This window comes from Alternaria arbusti (assembly GCF_024043155.1).
Source record: "Alternaria arbusti strain BMP 1465 chromosome Unknown scaffold_7, whole genome shotgun sequence".
NCBI classification, from domain to species: domain Eukaryota; kingdom Fungi; phylum Ascomycota; class Dothideomycetes; order Pleosporales; family Pleosporaceae; genus Alternaria; species Alternaria arbusti.
The window spans coordinates 679,928-695,632 of NW_026249947.1; the positions used below are offsets into that span (position 1 = coordinate 679,928).

At 53.3% G+C, this 15,705-nt stretch overlaps 7 protein-coding genes across 7 annotated transcripts; 4 read left to right on the forward strand and 3 right to left on the reverse strand.

Moving 5' to 3' along the window:
• Window positions 1–1,744: 1,744 nt before the first annotated feature.
• J4E86_006045 (uncharacterized protein) lies at window positions 1,745–2,617 on the forward strand (the record flags this gene model as incomplete). The annotated part of the gene is made up of 1 exon (XM_051446576.1): window positions 1,745–2,617. The coding sequence occupies one exon, from the start codon at window positions 1,745–1,747 to the stop codon at window positions 2,615–2,617; it is 873 nt and encodes a 290-aa protein (XP_051302151.1).
• A 1,112-nt stretch (window positions 2,618–3,729) lies between these two features.
• On the reverse strand, window positions 3,730–5,091 carry J4E86_006046 (uncharacterized protein; the record flags this gene model as incomplete). The annotated part of the gene is made up of 3 exons (XM_051446577.1): window positions 3,730–4,184; window positions 4,843–4,990; window positions 5,056–5,091. 3 exons carry the CDS (start codon window positions 5,089–5,091, stop codon window positions 3,730–3,732), a joined length of 639 nt encoding a protein of 212 aa, XP_051302152.1.
• Window positions 5,092–5,187: 96 nt separating this feature from the next.
• On the reverse strand, window positions 5,188–7,977 carry J4E86_006047 (uncharacterized protein; the record flags this gene model as incomplete). Its single annotated transcript, XM_051446578.1, has 5 exons — window positions 5,188–5,754; window positions 6,254–6,746; window positions 6,795–7,191; window positions 7,439–7,778; window positions 7,831–7,977. The coding sequence occupies 5 exons, from the start codon at window positions 7,975–7,977 to the stop codon at window positions 5,188–5,190; spliced, it is 1,944 nt and encodes a 647-aa protein (XP_051302153.1).
• A 322-nt stretch (window positions 7,978–8,299) lies between these two features.
• Window positions 8,300–8,641, forward strand: J4E86_006048 (uncharacterized protein; the record flags this gene model as incomplete). The annotated part of the gene is made up of 1 exon (XM_051446579.1): window positions 8,300–8,641. The coding sequence occupies one exon, from the start codon at window positions 8,300–8,302 to the stop codon at window positions 8,639–8,641; it is 342 nt and encodes a 113-aa protein (XP_051302154.1).
• A 471-nt stretch (window positions 8,642–9,112) lies between these two features.
• Window positions 9,113–11,050, forward strand: J4E86_006049 (uncharacterized protein; the record flags this gene model as incomplete). Its single annotated transcript, XM_051446580.1, has 1 exon — window positions 9,113–11,050. One exon carries the CDS (start codon window positions 9,113–9,115, stop codon window positions 11,048–11,050), a length of 1,938 nt encoding a protein of 645 aa, XP_051302155.1.
• Window positions 11,051–11,770: 720 nt separating this feature from the next.
• Window positions 11,771–13,758, forward strand: J4E86_006050 (uncharacterized protein; the record flags this gene model as incomplete). Its single annotated transcript, XM_051446581.1, has 3 exons — window positions 11,771–11,818; window positions 11,992–12,090; window positions 12,319–13,758. The coding sequence occupies 3 exons, from the start codon at window positions 11,771–11,773 to the stop codon at window positions 13,756–13,758; spliced, it is 1,587 nt and encodes a 528-aa protein (XP_051302156.1).
• Window positions 13,759–14,017: 259 nt separating this feature from the next.
• J4E86_006051 (uncharacterized protein) lies at window positions 14,018–15,673 on the reverse strand (the record flags this gene model as incomplete). Its single annotated transcript, XM_051446582.1, has 1 exon — window positions 14,018–15,673. The coding sequence occupies one exon, from the start codon at window positions 15,671–15,673 to the stop codon at window positions 14,018–14,020; it is 1,656 nt and encodes a 551-aa protein (XP_051302157.1).
• Between the last annotated feature and the right edge of the window lie 32 nt (window positions 15,674–15,705).

Sequence of the window (15,705 nt, forward strand, 5' to 3'; positions counted from 1 at the left end):
GTTCATGTCAGGATTGTCAGTCCAGGCACGCGGGTGACCCACTGCGGAATTTCGCATCAATCGGTGCCGTCGCGGTAGCTTGATTGGTCAGTAGATTGATAATGGCTGCACAGTTCCTGAAATTGAGGTACCGGAACCAGCTCGAAACGTGGAAGGTGGCTTCGGTCACTGCCGTGGGATTCCCAGGTTGCTCGGCACATTGCCGGACCTGGAACGTCACTTATCCCACGAGCTAGGCTGAAACGCATTCCAACTTCTCGAGTTGGTGACAAAGCAAGCAGCGCCTTGATTCCGCTGCCTCACTAAGCCTTACATCGGTCACCGATGGCGATATAGCGACGGGCTATGCTCTCGTCGATTAATGCTGAATAAATGACGCAGCCAACGTCGTTATCCCCCCGTCAGGATTACGACTATACTGAGTTATTACAACTTTTTGCTCCCTGACGAACCTCAAATGGAAAATATTGAGATCAAAATGAGATAATTCATCAATACGGCAACGTAACGATGATCAAGATCATGTGTCATGTGTGCTCTGGTCGGGCGTTGTGGCAAGGCGGCTAATTGCTGTCCTTGTCCCGAGGTCACAACATCGATCGTACACACTTGCTGCATCGAGCCATGTGCATACCGGACTTCCTGAAAAATGCTCGTTATCTCAGGAAATTAGGTCCTCTCTGCGATTGATGTTGTACTTACGGTGCTACCGCATCGGATCGCCGCTCCGAAGCTACGCCTGTACTTCAGTGGGCTGTGATGCAGGTCTTTCAATGTCGGCACAGTCACACGTCCCCTTAACCGCCTACTGCAAGAACTTTTTTCTCGCGCGAACAAACGTATGTGGATTATACATGATACTGAGGAACGATGAAGGAGTGAACAGTGGCCCAGATAATTTACAGTCTGAATACGCTAGTGGGTTAGCGCGTAACGGCCAAGGCTCTCGTCCACCGGGCCACGGGTTCCTGCTCACATCTGGTCTCTATCCACCGACCGCGAACATTCCAGGTCAACGCTATGTATCGGTTTTACTCCATAGCTCTAGCTGAAAGAGCGGGTGTCAGAACCATCCGCTAGGGAACCGGGCAAGTCCGATCGTGCCCAGGTCGCATCTCCGTCTTCCCTTGCTCGCTCCCTGCAAAGCACCGCATTCGATGCCTCTCAATAGGAAGTCAGCCATGGCTTGGCTGATGAAGCTGTCTCTTCTGAGTGTGCGAAATTAGGGGGCTTCGCGAAGGCAACGCTTTGTGTAAAACCAGTCCGTGAAACGATGCCTCCTCTTGGCGTAGTGACAGCCGCTTCGGGGACCGAGAGAGGACCAGAGATCATGGAACACTCCAGTGATGCAGTAGGCTCAATTATTGAATACTGCTGAGCTTACAGAAGCTCGTGAGGACAACATGAACTGGTTGCGTGGTTCCAAGAGGTGCGGGGAAATCACGCCGCAGACGCGGGGTTGAATGCCTAGGTACCATCAACACTGTCCTCTTTCTTCACTCACAGACACGAGCACAAACAAAAGAAGCCGTCCGTCATGGCAAGCAGCTTACGCGTTGCGGCCTGTCATGCATCACCTGTCTTTCTCAATGCACGCAAAACAACAGATAAAGCCCTATCCTTCATCAGACAAGCGGCATCTAACAAGGCCAACCTCGTGGTCTTTCCAGAAACCTACATCTCTGCGTTTCCGATCTGGAGTTCTCTACGACCCCCTACTGAAAACCACTCCTTGTTCCAGCGCATGGTACAAGAATCTATCTATGCTGATGGCGATGAAATGGAGGCGTTGCGCGAAGCGGCTCGGTCGAACAACATCCTAGTGAGCATCGGCTTCAGCGAAAGGTCGCGACACAGCAACGGCTGCCTGTACAATTCGAACATCTTCATTGGGACCGAAGGCGAAGTCCTAGTTCACCATCGAAAGCTGGTCCCGACTTTCTTCGAAAAGCTCACATGGAGTAGCGGTGACGGCTATGGGCTGCGTGTTGCTAACACGCAATACGGGCGTATCGGCGCGTTAATCTGTGGCGAAAGCACTAATGCACTTGCAAGGTACTCTTTGATCGCGCAAGCAGAGCAAATTCATATATCAACTTGGCCGACGATATGGCCGACAAGAACTTCGCGTCACACAGCACAAACTGCCGAGCAAACCACCGACGATAGCAATGAGCAGTCGAGTCCAAGCGCTGCGCGTGGAACAAACTACGACAACTTAGCCGCAAACAAGACCCGTGCTGCAGCGCATTGCTTTGAAGCAAAATGTTTCGGTGTGGCATGCTCAGGCCATCTTGGTGAAGATGCCATCAAGACGATCATCGAGGGTGCAAGTCAAGCGGATGTGGTAGCCGAGACCCTGCACGCCATGCCTCGCGCCGCGACCTTCTTCCTGGATCCTACCGGCGCGCCATTGCCTAGCTTCACCTACCAAGGCGTGGAGAAAGAATATATATCCGCATTGCAAGATCAAGAAGACATACTGTATGCCGACATGAATCTTAACGACTGCATCGAGGGCAAACAATATCATGATGTAGTTGGTGGATATCAGCGACCCGATGTGTTTGACCTCAAGGTCGACCGATCCAGAAAAGAACCTGTGCGCTTTATTTGATGTCAAAATACTACGGATGCTACCTACCAGTCGTATGTTACTTTAGCCTGCTGTCTCGGAATGCGCCGAAGCGATTCACAGTGCGCTCCTCGATCGCGTGCACATCTTATGCACAGGCCGGCGGCACTACTTCGACACACCACAACACTTTTGCTCATCACCCTGGAAGCCAGCAAGCTCATCATGGCGCAATTGTATAACAGAACCCTTCCTTCTACAGCCGATGTAGCGGCCCGTCAACTCTAGGTTTCTTGACCCAAACGTACGGACCCGAGCTGACTGTCAGCAAGTACTTGCGGGGTGAGAGTTCTCACCAAATCCTTGGGCGTGGGTTCCGATTCAGATGGCTGCAGATCGAGCAGGGGACGCGGGTTGTCGCAATCAAAAGCTTAATATTCGGTCGGCCGTAGCTCGGGGACTCTAGAACCACATCACGTCGCACTGCAGCAAGGCCTAGGATAAATGTTCAGACGCGGAACTTACTCGCATCTCTTACAAACAACATACGATTCGCATTGACCGCCTGCCATCGATACACCGAACATTCTCCCTGGCTGTTGCCAAGTGCTTTCAAGTTGAGTGCTTACTACTCGTTCCGGTGTCCTGGCATCGGGGAACATGAATCAGCTCGACCTATGATCAGCAGCAGGTCTGAGCGCATTGCCGACTTCGAGAGGGAAGCGCGTAACTTCACATTCAAACTCGAAGCTTAGCAAGTCTCTGCACATCATCCAGCTATATTGGCCAAGTGAAGTGCCACGTTCGCCAGCCCTTGAATACGACATGATTACTCTACACCCTTACAGTTGTAGTGCTGCAAGGCCAGGACCGAAGCTTGTATGCACGTTGCGGCGTTAAGCCATCGGAGTGTCAGCAGGTCGCATTCACCTCAGCTTGAAGAGTGCGGATCAAGCCGAATATCGCACGTTGTGCGCGTCAGGATCAGTTACGCACACCAGACTGGTAGCAGCTTTTGCGACAGAAAGATCCTCTTGTTTGTTGCGCAACTAACGTAGCATCTCAAAACTCTCGCATGCCTCCCAGGCCATCCCGAAAGACGGTGTTGATCGCTCCTTTTCCCCTGTACCATTCTTCCCATCTCCGATGTCCCTCTAGCCAAAAAGATCCCCAAATGCAGACCCATCATCCGAGTCCGCGTCGATATCGATACCCTCCTCTCCGTCCTTCTCGTCATCTCCATCCTCTCCAGTTGTCTTTCCATCGTCCTTGATATCGGAAGCGTCACCGCGACCGGCTGGTGTGGCCGTGGTCGCGGTGAGGATAATGTCCTTGACGTTCTTATCCTTGGAAGCGTTGCTGAAGAGCGTGGTCCAGATAGGCTCGACGTCCTCGATACCTGCGGCTTTGAGTAGTGCTTGCAGCTTCTCGGGGGTGGCAGCGATGCCTTCGTCGGCGAGGATCAAGGCAGCGTAAGAGACGGCTTGTTCGGCCTTGTTGGTAGCGGTAGACATTGAGATGACGCGGTAGCGTGTGGGTCGATGATTGGTGTTGAGAGAAAGATTTGACAATCGCAGTAGCTTCTTGTGACCTTTGGATCGGGTTGTTGCTGTTGCGGGAAAAGCGAAGTCTTTGTTGGATTTGATAAGGGTCTGTCGTTCAGGTGGTCGATCCTTTATGCAACTTTGGACTGGACGAAATACTTTATATGTGTGTGCGGAGGAACACCGGCTCCTGTGAGTCTTGGAATGCGCTTGTCATTCTAAGACTATACTAGATTGCGATCCATGTATGCGATCATAACGCGCACTCTACGATGACGGCCTACTTCCTGAACAGCCAGCCGCTTACGGTATCGCAGTTACAAGCGAGCTCAGACGCGCTCTCGACGGAGGGTTATGATTGGTGCGCGAAAAGTACGCCTCGAACATTAAAGGTACTATTTCGACGTCGGAGTCAGCAAAAGGGCGCAGCGCCACCCAAAACAGCGGTTCGCCTCGTTGCTCTTCTGAGTCACGGCCAACATCACCACACAAAGCCACTCACGCGAACCCTGAAAACAGAGTAAAGAGACGTACTGTTTCACTAAATAGGATATGATGGTTCCGTAGCTCACAGTCATAGAGCGACTCATGACTCCATCCCCAATTAAACCCAGAGGCAGAAGGCTTATAAAAACGAGCTTGCCATTAGTGCCAGCACGAAGAAAAAAGGCATGCGCACAGCTGCTAAACGCTCCTCAATGTCGGCCCGCCGCTTTCAGGTACGCTGAGATGTGTTCTCACCTGCGTTGCCGTGTTCTGATAGAAGCTGCCGCATCCATGCGATAACAGCGTCTATCATCGCATAGTTCAGTGTGAACCGTTGGAGCTCCGTCATGGTCAGCTGCTTGGTCTCGTACAGCGTCAGTACGCCCTGCGACAATGATTGGTTAGCACACCCGGGAACACTGATGTCTATAGACATTATAATGAACTTACCCTGATGTCTCCCCATCGGTATTCTGCCTTCCGCATAGCTGCGTATTCTGTCGTGTTCGGCAACCACACTATAACCTGCTCGCGTACTAGCTTCCCCGTATTCGTGCGATATAAGGGCTTTTTGTCCTTGGATCATGAAGCGTACACGGCCTTCCGAATGTCAGGTCCTCCAGCTGCCTTCTCAGACTTGGTGTGCTTCTTGGTGAGATTGCCCACGTGGATGCCAGTCAGTGCAATCCGACGAAGCTTCTGCTCCAGCTTATGGAGCGGTTCCATAGTGTCGTCGTTCTCGTCTTTTGCCTCTTGTGCGGCGATTAGCACTTCCCATAAGACAAGGAGTTCGGGATCCCGCAGTTTGGCATCCATTGTTGACTTTCGCGACGTGTACGAGAACTTATCGGCGTTGTATGAAGCTACAGTTTCCCATATCTCTTCCAGCCGCGCGATATGCTTGGCGAGGGTGTCGCGGAACCGGACCTTGTACTTTTTCTTCCTCGTGCCAGGGTCTGAGTATGTAGCCCAGAAGCTTTCGGCCTGCTCGTTAGCCCTCATGTCGGCTTCGACTTCGTTATTTGGGATGTCGTCTCCATACGGCCAGTCTTCGACCTCAGCTGGAGGGAACGGGGGGCCAGGGCGCGTGTAACCTTCTATTGTCGTTGGAAGTCTTGATGAGGGAGGATTGCAGAAAAGGTGAAGGTGCTGAAGGTTCAGCGTTGGACGATATGCAAAACTGATCGGGATGAACGACGTGCACGGGCCCTGTTGCGGCGTAGAGTCCACGCTAATTGGAGGTCACCCAGAGCCCGCCCGGGCGCAGCGATTGCAGTGATCATGTGACCTGGCCGACATGTATCTCCAATGCTGCAGGAAGTGGTCCGTCAACCCGGGCGCCCAGTCATAAGAACGCGGCGATGGGGCTCAATACTATCGCGGCAAGCAATTCGTTGCGATATGAAACAGTGGCTGTGCAGTAGGCATGAGCTGTCATGTTGCAAGACGTATCACGTCACAAGCACACAAGTAGGATACTGATCATGAGATTGATTTGGCTATGGACGTAAGAGAAAACACGGTCATTAGCTGGAATGACCGAGGCGAGAAGGAGACAAGAGCTGCAGCTGCAGACGTGAAGAGAAGTAGCTTATTTTTGCTGAGAGTGTGAGCGGAAATCATCATGTTATGTAGGGAAGAAACTTACAGCGTGAGACCAAAATTGGTCGAAGTAGACCTTGGAAGGATGCTCTGCCTTGAGCTCGGCAGGTGCAGCTAGCCGATATGCCATTCCCGACTTGTTGTTGTCCTTGAAGCGACCTGGCAAGTTCGCAGCTTTGCCGTCGGTCTTGCGCACAGGCTCCCAAAGCTGAGTAGCTCGCTCCCGTAGTGTAAGCTTGACGTCCTCCGAAGGGGGGGAGAAGGGCAGGACCACAGCTTCGTGGAAAGCTTCGGCACGTACAAACTCAAGCTTGTCGGAGAGTGGCGCGGAAGGCCGAGAAGTTGTGGCAGAAACAGTCGAGCTTGGTACTCTAACAAGGCGCCGAAGCGGTTGCAGCTTGTTGTCCCACTGGGCTCCGCGGAGGAAGCCTTGCCAGAAGTAAGGTCGTCGGTGACCTGCGGCGACATCTTGCGCAGCCTTGGAGATGGCGGCAGCCTCGATCGAAAGGTCAAGCTTGGCCTGGAGCTCGCCGCGCATTCTGTAAGACGAAGTTAGTACAAGTAAAATTGATACGACAGAAACTTACCTCTCTTGCGCATACGCGCTACTAAGCGCAGCACGTCGACTTGCCGAAAGCTCCACATGTCTCGCAGCAGCTTCCTTGCATCTAAGCTTTGCCTCCCTCTCCAACTCCAGCTCAAGATTTAGCTGCTTGTCCTGGGCATGTAGAGCTCGGTTCTTCTCAAGCTGAAGAACTGTCTCGTGGAGCTCGAACGAAAACTCAGCTTGAGCTTCCTGATACCGCTTGAGGAATGCGGCATGCGTTCGCTGTAAGCTCGCGAACTCGGCCCGATCCTTGTCGTTGCTGTCGAAGAGCTTCGTGACCAGAGGAGCAGCTCGCTCATCCGTTTCCAAGAAGAGGGAAAGCTGTTCTTCGTTCACGTGGCGGATCAGCTCGATCAGCTCAACGGTATTAAGCCTCACTGAGACGCCGCATTGGAGTCTCGTATCCCGGAATATATCGGGCACACTCTGCGTAGCTTGGGAAGCAGCTAGTGTACTCCGGAGGCCGAAGTTCACAAGCTCGCTTCAGATAGGAAGTTAAAGCTGGGTTGTATCGCTCCATGGCGGCGAATTGAAGCTCGGTAGGGTGGATGTGCGAAAGGTTGCACATATGTCCTATCGTGTGTTAACACATGATACAGAAATGACTCATCTAGAAGGACTTACCTCGAACACAACCACGTGCGCTTCGGAAGAAGCTATAGCAAAGCTTGAGCTTTGCATTTCCCAAAGGTCCAAGGGCTTGAAGAGCTTCCCACATGTTGCTGCGTGAAGCCTTTCTTCGCCGTAAGTGAAGTACTAAAGCTTCGCGAGAAGCTTCTCGCTGAGTGACAGCTATCGTTTGATCAGGAGTAGCTATTGGCGTGGGAGCAATTGATGGCGTAGCTCCAGTAGCTGAAGCAGGCCTATGGTCGAGCTTGAGGTGACCGCCGGCAACAAGCGCCTCAGTGTAATCTCCAAAGAACATCTCCGCAGCTGCGCAATGTTGATATTCCCAGGCGTGGAACTAGTTGTAGTCGTTAGCATGTTGTGAGTTCAGGTAGATCACACGAGCTTACGTTCAGATCGTCAGCGTGATCCACGATCAGCTTCAGAAGTCGCCTTGGAGATGGAGGTTTGACCGTGAACGGCAGTCCAGCTAGTAGCTCTTCGTCGAGCTGTGCAGCTGCATCGTCAACCAACTTCTGTAGACGTGGGAAGGCCATGGTGGGAATTAGAAGCGGGTTTCGGGAAGACGAGAAATTTTCGAGTATTGTGTAGTGTGGGTGGCTAAGTGAGACACTGGCGAAGAGACTTCGTAAACAACCACAACAATGCCAAGACATGCAAACGGCAGTCACGTCGACCTACCATCACCCATCACCATACCACTAGCTATCGTTTCAAAGATGCTTCCGAAAGAGAATAGCACATTGGATCCTCCTTGACCCGCTAGTATACTTGCACTTCCCTAAAGTGACTGCGCCATATTCCTCCCGGCTCCTTCACTTCCACTGGCCAGCACTCAGGGCAACAAATCGTCAGACGATGGAGGTTGATCCCTTATTACCAAGGCTTGCGGTTCCTGAAGAGAGCGACTTCGTACCAGGGCTCCTTTACGCAGCAAACGCACCTGCGTACCTGCTGTTGTCTTTACGAGAGCTCACCAAGAAAGCAAATAGCTCCACGGTAGCGTACGCAGCAGCTTACCTAGACTATTTCCGGAAACGCGCGCCTGAACTGAAGACCATGCGCGACTGCGAAGTTGACAAGTTCATAGTCCAGTTCTTGGATGCAGGAGTACTGCGACCGGAAGCTGGTACGGACGATGATTTGAAGCTCAAGCCATACAAGTCTCCCAGGGATGTCGGTATCTTTGCGTCCAACTAGGATGACGAGGGGAAAGGACGTCGTGCTTTGGATCCCAGGAGCGAATCTACTACCACACCTCGATCCTCCCCATGGCCGGATTTGCAGAGGCTGCCGCGCTCGCGAACATGAGGTCCAGGCAGATTACTTTGCGTGCTCAGTCGCGTCGGCCTCGTTCTGCGCAGCTCTCCGCGGATAAACCAGTGGGCTGCATCGCCTTAAAACAACCTAGGATTCTTTTTTTTTGGTAAAAGTAGACTCCCGAGTACCTCTCCAGATCCGTTGCTGCATGGCGTGGTGTTGCGGTCGGAGGCCAACTGGGCACGCGCGGCCTATAAGACCTCGGGAAGGTGGCGGGGGTCAAAGCTCAGAGTACGCGTATCGCGTATCCGGCGTATTGAGGTGCGCTACCGCAAGCTTCACTCTGCATCATCTATAAAACAACTGCTGCATGACCCACCATGATTCATCCAATCTACCTAAGCCGTTACCATGGCCAAGGCTATTGCTTGCAGTATGGCATTGCTGCACTTATACACAGCTGCAGCTGCTCTTGGCGCAAGCGCCCTCCTGCCGTATCAAAGCAGTCACCAGCTGCTAGCCAGTAACGACGATCAACAAGCTGTTCTCAACACCCCGCTAGACATTCCGAAGCCTCCAAAGCCCGAAAGATTTGAAATCTTCGAACTACCTTTACCTCCAGTTTCTCCAAGCCAAGACCCTGGCGCATGTCCGAATCAGACCGGGTGCATCGCGAGAGGACTCACCGAAAAGTTTCAGGTTGGCGACTTCACTCCGGACGGCCGAAACGTCATCGTCACGGTGACCTTCGTTGGAGCTCCCACGGCTCCCGACCCGGCGAGCATCTACGATGGAGTCCAGCTAATCCTCATCAAAGCTGATAGCTCAAACTTCAGCAATGGCGACGCGTGGAAGTGCCTAACTTGTGGGGTACCGGCTGAGAACGCAAGAGAACTGGACCCACAACGAGACTATCCCCATGTCTTCAGAAGCGGCGACAAAGCAATTTGGGGCCACAACATCCTCGACTGCAACGGGGAGCAGTTGGCTAGCGATGAATGCACGCCTGACAATATCCACATCTACCCGATTCATTGGTCGGGTGGCAGTCCGCGTGAGCTGCGTGTGCACCCCGATGATGTTCATATTGGCTGGAGTTCGTTTACCAACGACGCTGGGCAGTATTCCTACTTCGGGCGTCTGGAGTTTAATGCGAGACCCTCAGGGTCGGGCCCTGGTGCGCCTCGCTATGACCTGGTTGATGTCGACCTGCTCGTGGATCCAAAGCGCGGAGCTTTCATAACGGCTGATGGCGAGGAGTTGAAGCTTCACCCCGATTCAATCACAATTGGCGAACTGCGGGGTTTCAGTGGTTCCGGCGACGAGATACTCTACATTGGTGCGCCGACCGAGTCGACAAATATCGATCTGTATTCGGTTCACATCGAGACTGGGGTTGTTCGCCGTCTGACCAGTCACCCTGATTACGCCGATCCTATTGCTTTCTCTGCCGATGACGAGTGGTTCGTCACTCAGGATACGCGTGCCAGCAAACGCCAAATGTGGATGTCCGGTATGCGAGGTATTCCGCCTCTCATCGATATCGTTGCCGTTGCTGTAGCCGCATCTACACGCAACAATGGCCCACGTCGCTTTTTCCAGCCAATCCTGATAGATCGTTATGGGGATCGTGAGTCCTACTACGGGCAGCAGGTCAACGGGGAGGGTGATGGTAGCGAAGGAGGCTTTGACGATCCGAACTGGAACGGCCGAGCGGACCCAGCTTTCTCTTTGGACAGTACGCGCATTGTGTACTGGCAGGCCATCGTCACATCGCCAGCATGTGGTGGCAGTAATCCGCTACAGTGTCCAGTGTCCACTGCCCAAGGTGGGCGTGAGTATCGTGTCATGCTCGCTCGAATGGCCGATCGCAAGCCTACGCGTCCAGCCACAGTTTACAAGGTGCCTAGTCGCATACCGTGGGCGACGCCGTTCCTATCAGGAGCCAAAATCCCTTCGCAGCTTACACTAAAGCCAGGCAACTACACACTCCATGGCAAGATCTCTGGGTTTGCGAAAGTGAAGCTCATCGGAGACATGGCACCTTCACAAGCAGACTTCATCAAGCGTGTCGCTGTCAACTATACCAACTTCTCCAATGATTGCGAGCACGTCATCAACGGCTGGGAAGACGTCGAGTTGACGGTTTCGACTCCGAATGTGTGGGATCAGAAGCTTGATTGGTACTCTGATATCTCGCAGACGGGGTCCGCGATTGGAAGTAAGAAAACTGGTCCGGACGGATTTCATTTGAGGATCGATGTAATGGAGAACATACTCGAAGCAAACGGAACGCTGACCACGACGATCGACCGAGTGGAGTATCACCAACCGGCCAACGGTACCTAGAAAGAATCTAATTAGCTACGTAGGTATAGCTGAATTGATGGGCGGCTTCGCGTCAGCTAATCCTCCCGAGTCGCGCGTTAGTCGCGTGCGTGTTGGAGTCGCATCGTTGGTTGATCACCGCCATTCGCTTACTCCCATGATTGATGCGGTCTGATCTGTGACAGATGCACGTGTGAGTGGTGTGGGGATAACGCAGAAGCTGTGCTGGTCATCGACAACAAGCGATTCACAAGCGATCGTGTTCGACATAGAGAGGCGGGGGGTTCCGGGTTGTGGTGCAATCTTGGATCCTTGAAGCATGATAGGGTGGCGACAGTGTGATTGTTCCCAGCAGAGCTGCTTTTTGCCAACACGCGGAAAAAGCATACCAGGGCCACAGGCGTGTCGTACAGGGTTCTTCATCAATCGACCAATATCTGCAGATGAGAGAGTCTGTCACGCATGTCGTGTGTCGCATGTAGCATGTTGAGCTGTTTGGCGTGACGGTGACGTACTTAGCGGCCGGACAATTTGCCCTTGCTTAGGCTCAGGCACGTGGCCCTCTTGGCGGCGGGTACCCGCATCTTCCGCCTGCCACCACCGAGGCTTGAGTATCCGCAAGTCGCACGTTTGTGAGTTGCAGCCTTCCTTAGCCACCAGTGTTCGGACTCCGACGATTGCGCGATACCTCGTGGTTGTCATGTGCGAGCGCACACCGGTCACTCACGGACGCCACTCACTATGTCGCAACCCGAGATAACCACACAGCGTCACTTCCAGGGCCAGCAGGTATGCTCGGTGAAGCCGTCTTGTCCTGGCACCTGCTTCCCCTGGAATGCCCAGATGGAAATCACCGCTTCACGATAGCGTCCGGCCATCCAGCTTTAAACTTTGCCCCAAAGGGCTTGCTTTTCAGGGCCAGTTAATCTATCTTATCTAGTGCTGCACATCACCCAGGGCAGGTCCTCTCACTGCCCATGCATCTCTGGATCTACTTGATCCTCCCGGGCAGGTGCATCTGGAGTTTCAGCGGAGACAGGACGAAAGCAGAAGGAGATCAAGTTAGCGCCCGGCGTAATTCGCGAAGTCGGCCAATCAGCGGCAGGCGACACCATGGCACCTCCGACACGTTTATGCTAGAGTATCACCTGCCGGCCATTAGGAGAAGGTCGATCGTTACACCAGAATGGAAGGAATGTATAAAAACAACCTCGTTTCACGACATACTGTAGAGTACCGGCAACTTCATTCTAACGTTCCCCATATTCTTCACCCCAAGCTGACTCAAGATGAAGTACGCTCTTGCCGCAGCTCTGATACTCCAGAGCACTACCGTACTCGGTAGCCTTCTGCCTGTTCATTTCAACGCACCTTCTCCAGCACACTTTCTCGACATCGTCAACAATGGCACATACGATCTTGGCTGCAGACCCAAGGCGGTGCCATCGAAAGAAGGCCATTTCGAGCTCCACGCCCTGTTGACCGAGGACCAAATCGCGTATCTTTCCAAAGAGTACGAGAACCATGCAGAGATCAGCCTACACCGTCGCGACCTCAGCAAGAGGGCCGCCACCGCACCGATCGGCACTGGCGACCGTTGGTCCGGAGGTTCAGTCACACCGTCTGGTCTTGGCACCAAGGCTACGGGATCGACCATGAGCAGCATCATGAACCCCACCGAGATCAACTCTGCCATCAAGGGACTCGTCAACGGATACGGAATCAGCACCGTCACTCTGCCATACAAGACCTTCAATGGCGCTACGCAAACTGCCGGATACGTTGGTGCTGGCACAGACAAGTCCAAGTACCGCCTTTATCTCTCCGCTGGAATGCACGCACGCGAACGCGGAGGCCCTGATCAGCTCATCTACTGGATCTCAGATCTCCTCGCCGCAAACAAGGCTGGAAGCGGTCTGAAGTACGGTAGCAAATCATACACCAATGCTCAAGTCAAAAGCGTCCTTGCCGCCGGCATCGTCTTCTTCCCGCTCGTCAACCCAGACGGTGTCGCATACGACCAGTCTTCAGGATCACTATGGCGCAAGAACCGCAACACACGGTCCGGCACTAGCGGTGCCTCCGTCGGTGTAGACATTAACCGCAACTTTGACTTCCTGTGGAACTTCAAGAAGTACTTCGACCCGTCTACATCCCCTGCTTCCACCTCGCCAAGCTCAGAGGCTTTTTACGGTTCAGCTGCTGCATCGGAGCCCGAGACCAAGAACCACGTCAGCATCTACGACTCGTTCCCAAAGATCAGGTGGTTCATGGACATCCACTCCGCTACCGGCGACATCCTGTACAACTGGGGTGACGATGAGCTTCAGAGCACCAGCACTACCATGAACTTCCTCAACAGCGCGTATGATGGAAAGAGAGGTCGTCTTGGCGACTCCACGTACAAGGAGTACATTCCCTCGGCTGATGCGACAAACATCAAGAACGTTGCTGCCAAGACGGCGGCTGCGATGCGAGCAGTCGGTGGCCGTGACTACACGTCTATGCAGTCCGTCGGTCTTTACGCCACTTCTGGTGCCTCGGACGACTACGCTGCTAGCCGTACATACGCCAAGTCTGGCGCGAACAAGATCCACGGCTTCACCATGGAATTTGGGTACAGCACCAACTTCTACCCCACTCTGCCCGAATTCAACACCAACATCCTTGACACCAACGCCGGTTTCATGGACTGGGCGCTTGCCGCGATCGCCGCCGGCCTTGACTAGTCGAGTTTCTTTAGTGCGTAGCGAGAGCCCGATTGCAATACGGGTGTTATGGCGTTTCAGACATGTATAATGTGGGGATGGGGTAGCATGAGCGGCTCAGAGGAAGTGTTCCCAGAGCGGACGGCGTTGACGAGTATACGAGGTTGATGACAGACGATGGTTTTTTTTGCGGCCGTTGTAGCACGTGTAGTATTTTAATATTGTTCTGAACCACCTGCCCACTTTTCAAGAGACGTGACGATGAGGCGAGATAATCTCACTACCCTAACTTGAAACTACCTCCACAACCACGCTGGAATAACCCCTCGGGATCAACGTCTCCACTAACGCCCTTCAAGAAGCTCAAATTCTCCTCTCCGTAGCTCTCGAATGGCTTTTGCCACGCCGCACAGTAGTTCAAATAGCGATACCGATGACTCGTCCCGTGCTCAGTGGCAAAAGCATCAATCTGCTCGATCGCCTCTCTAGTGATAGCCCTCACTACCTCATCATGCTGTTCTAACGCCCAGTTCACTGTGAACTGTACATTGATGAGCGGCTCATCAGACCCCTCATCAAGACCTAGCGGGTTCGCATCGCCCTTCCGCGCCCAAGAAGGTAAATAAGGTTGAAGGACAAGCGTCCAATTCATGCCCTTGATACCATGTTTCTTGATCTTCGGTATCGCATCACGATACGCTTTATGCGCCGCCTCCAGCGTCAGCTTGTCATTCTTGATCGTCGTAGTCGCAAACTCCTGTCGTCGTCCGGGCGGGTTCAGAACACCGAGTTCGTCTGTTGCACCAACTAAACTGCGGATCTTGAACGTACTCCACACACGCCCAATCTTATGGAATCCCGAGCTACGCCAACATTCCGGCCAGCCTCTTTCTTTCGTGTCTGGCGCGGTGTGAACGAGGTGCACAGAGATTGCTTGGATGCCGACGGATTGGAGGTACGTGAAGCATGCCAACGGGCCCGCGGCGTAGGGGTCGAAGCGTTGGTCTAGCTCACCAGCCAGTGTTTTCGAGACGATGTCATGGAACGCTGTGAGCACAGCAGGGGCTTTCCATGGGAGGAGATAGATGAAACCGCTCCACACGTTCTTCGCAGCGAAACTACGGACCGTGAAACTTGTCACGACGCCAAAGTTGTTTCCTCCGCCTTTGAGTGCACGCCAAAGATCAGGTTTATCGTACTCCGAGGCAGTTACGATCCTTCCGTCTGCTAAAACGACCTCGTATTCAAGGACGTTGCTGCACACAAACCCGTATTGCGGCGAGAAGAACGAGAGCCCACCGCCGAGCGTGAGACCAGACACACCAACAGCAGAATTCCTCCCACCAGCGACCGCGAGACCCTCTTTCTCGAGTTCCGAGTATACATCTATCCACTTACAACCCGCGCCAATCACTACGCTCCGCCCATCTGTAGCAGGAACGACTTGTTTAAAGAGCGACAAGTCGATGAGAACCCCACCTTTGATGCTCGACGCGCCAGCAGCAGCAGAATGACCTCCACCCCGAATAGCAAAAATCGACTCCACCTCTTCTCTCGTTTCCTTCGCTCGCTCAACCCTCAAATCGAACTCGCGTTTGAGAATCTTGACCGCTTGCGCTAGCTCCCACACATTGCGGGGTCGCACGACGCATGCAGGCGGCACCTCACACGCTTTCTGGTCCCAATACGCGTTCATTGACTTTCCGAATTCCGTTGCATTGTCTGGCGTGATGATGATGTGGGGAATGGCTGCGACAAGCTTGGCTTTCAGTTGCCGTCCAGATGCTGTTAGGCCATCGTCGAGTCTGAGACGGTCAGGTTTCTCGGCTTCTGCATCGCGCTCGATTTGGGATGTGCGGACGCTGAGTCGTTTTCTGATGTATACGGTTGCGAGGAGTATGGCTATGCATGAGTAGGATAGCCATGATAGCGCCATCTTTGAGAAGAGTTAGGGAGGCTGGCGCCTAA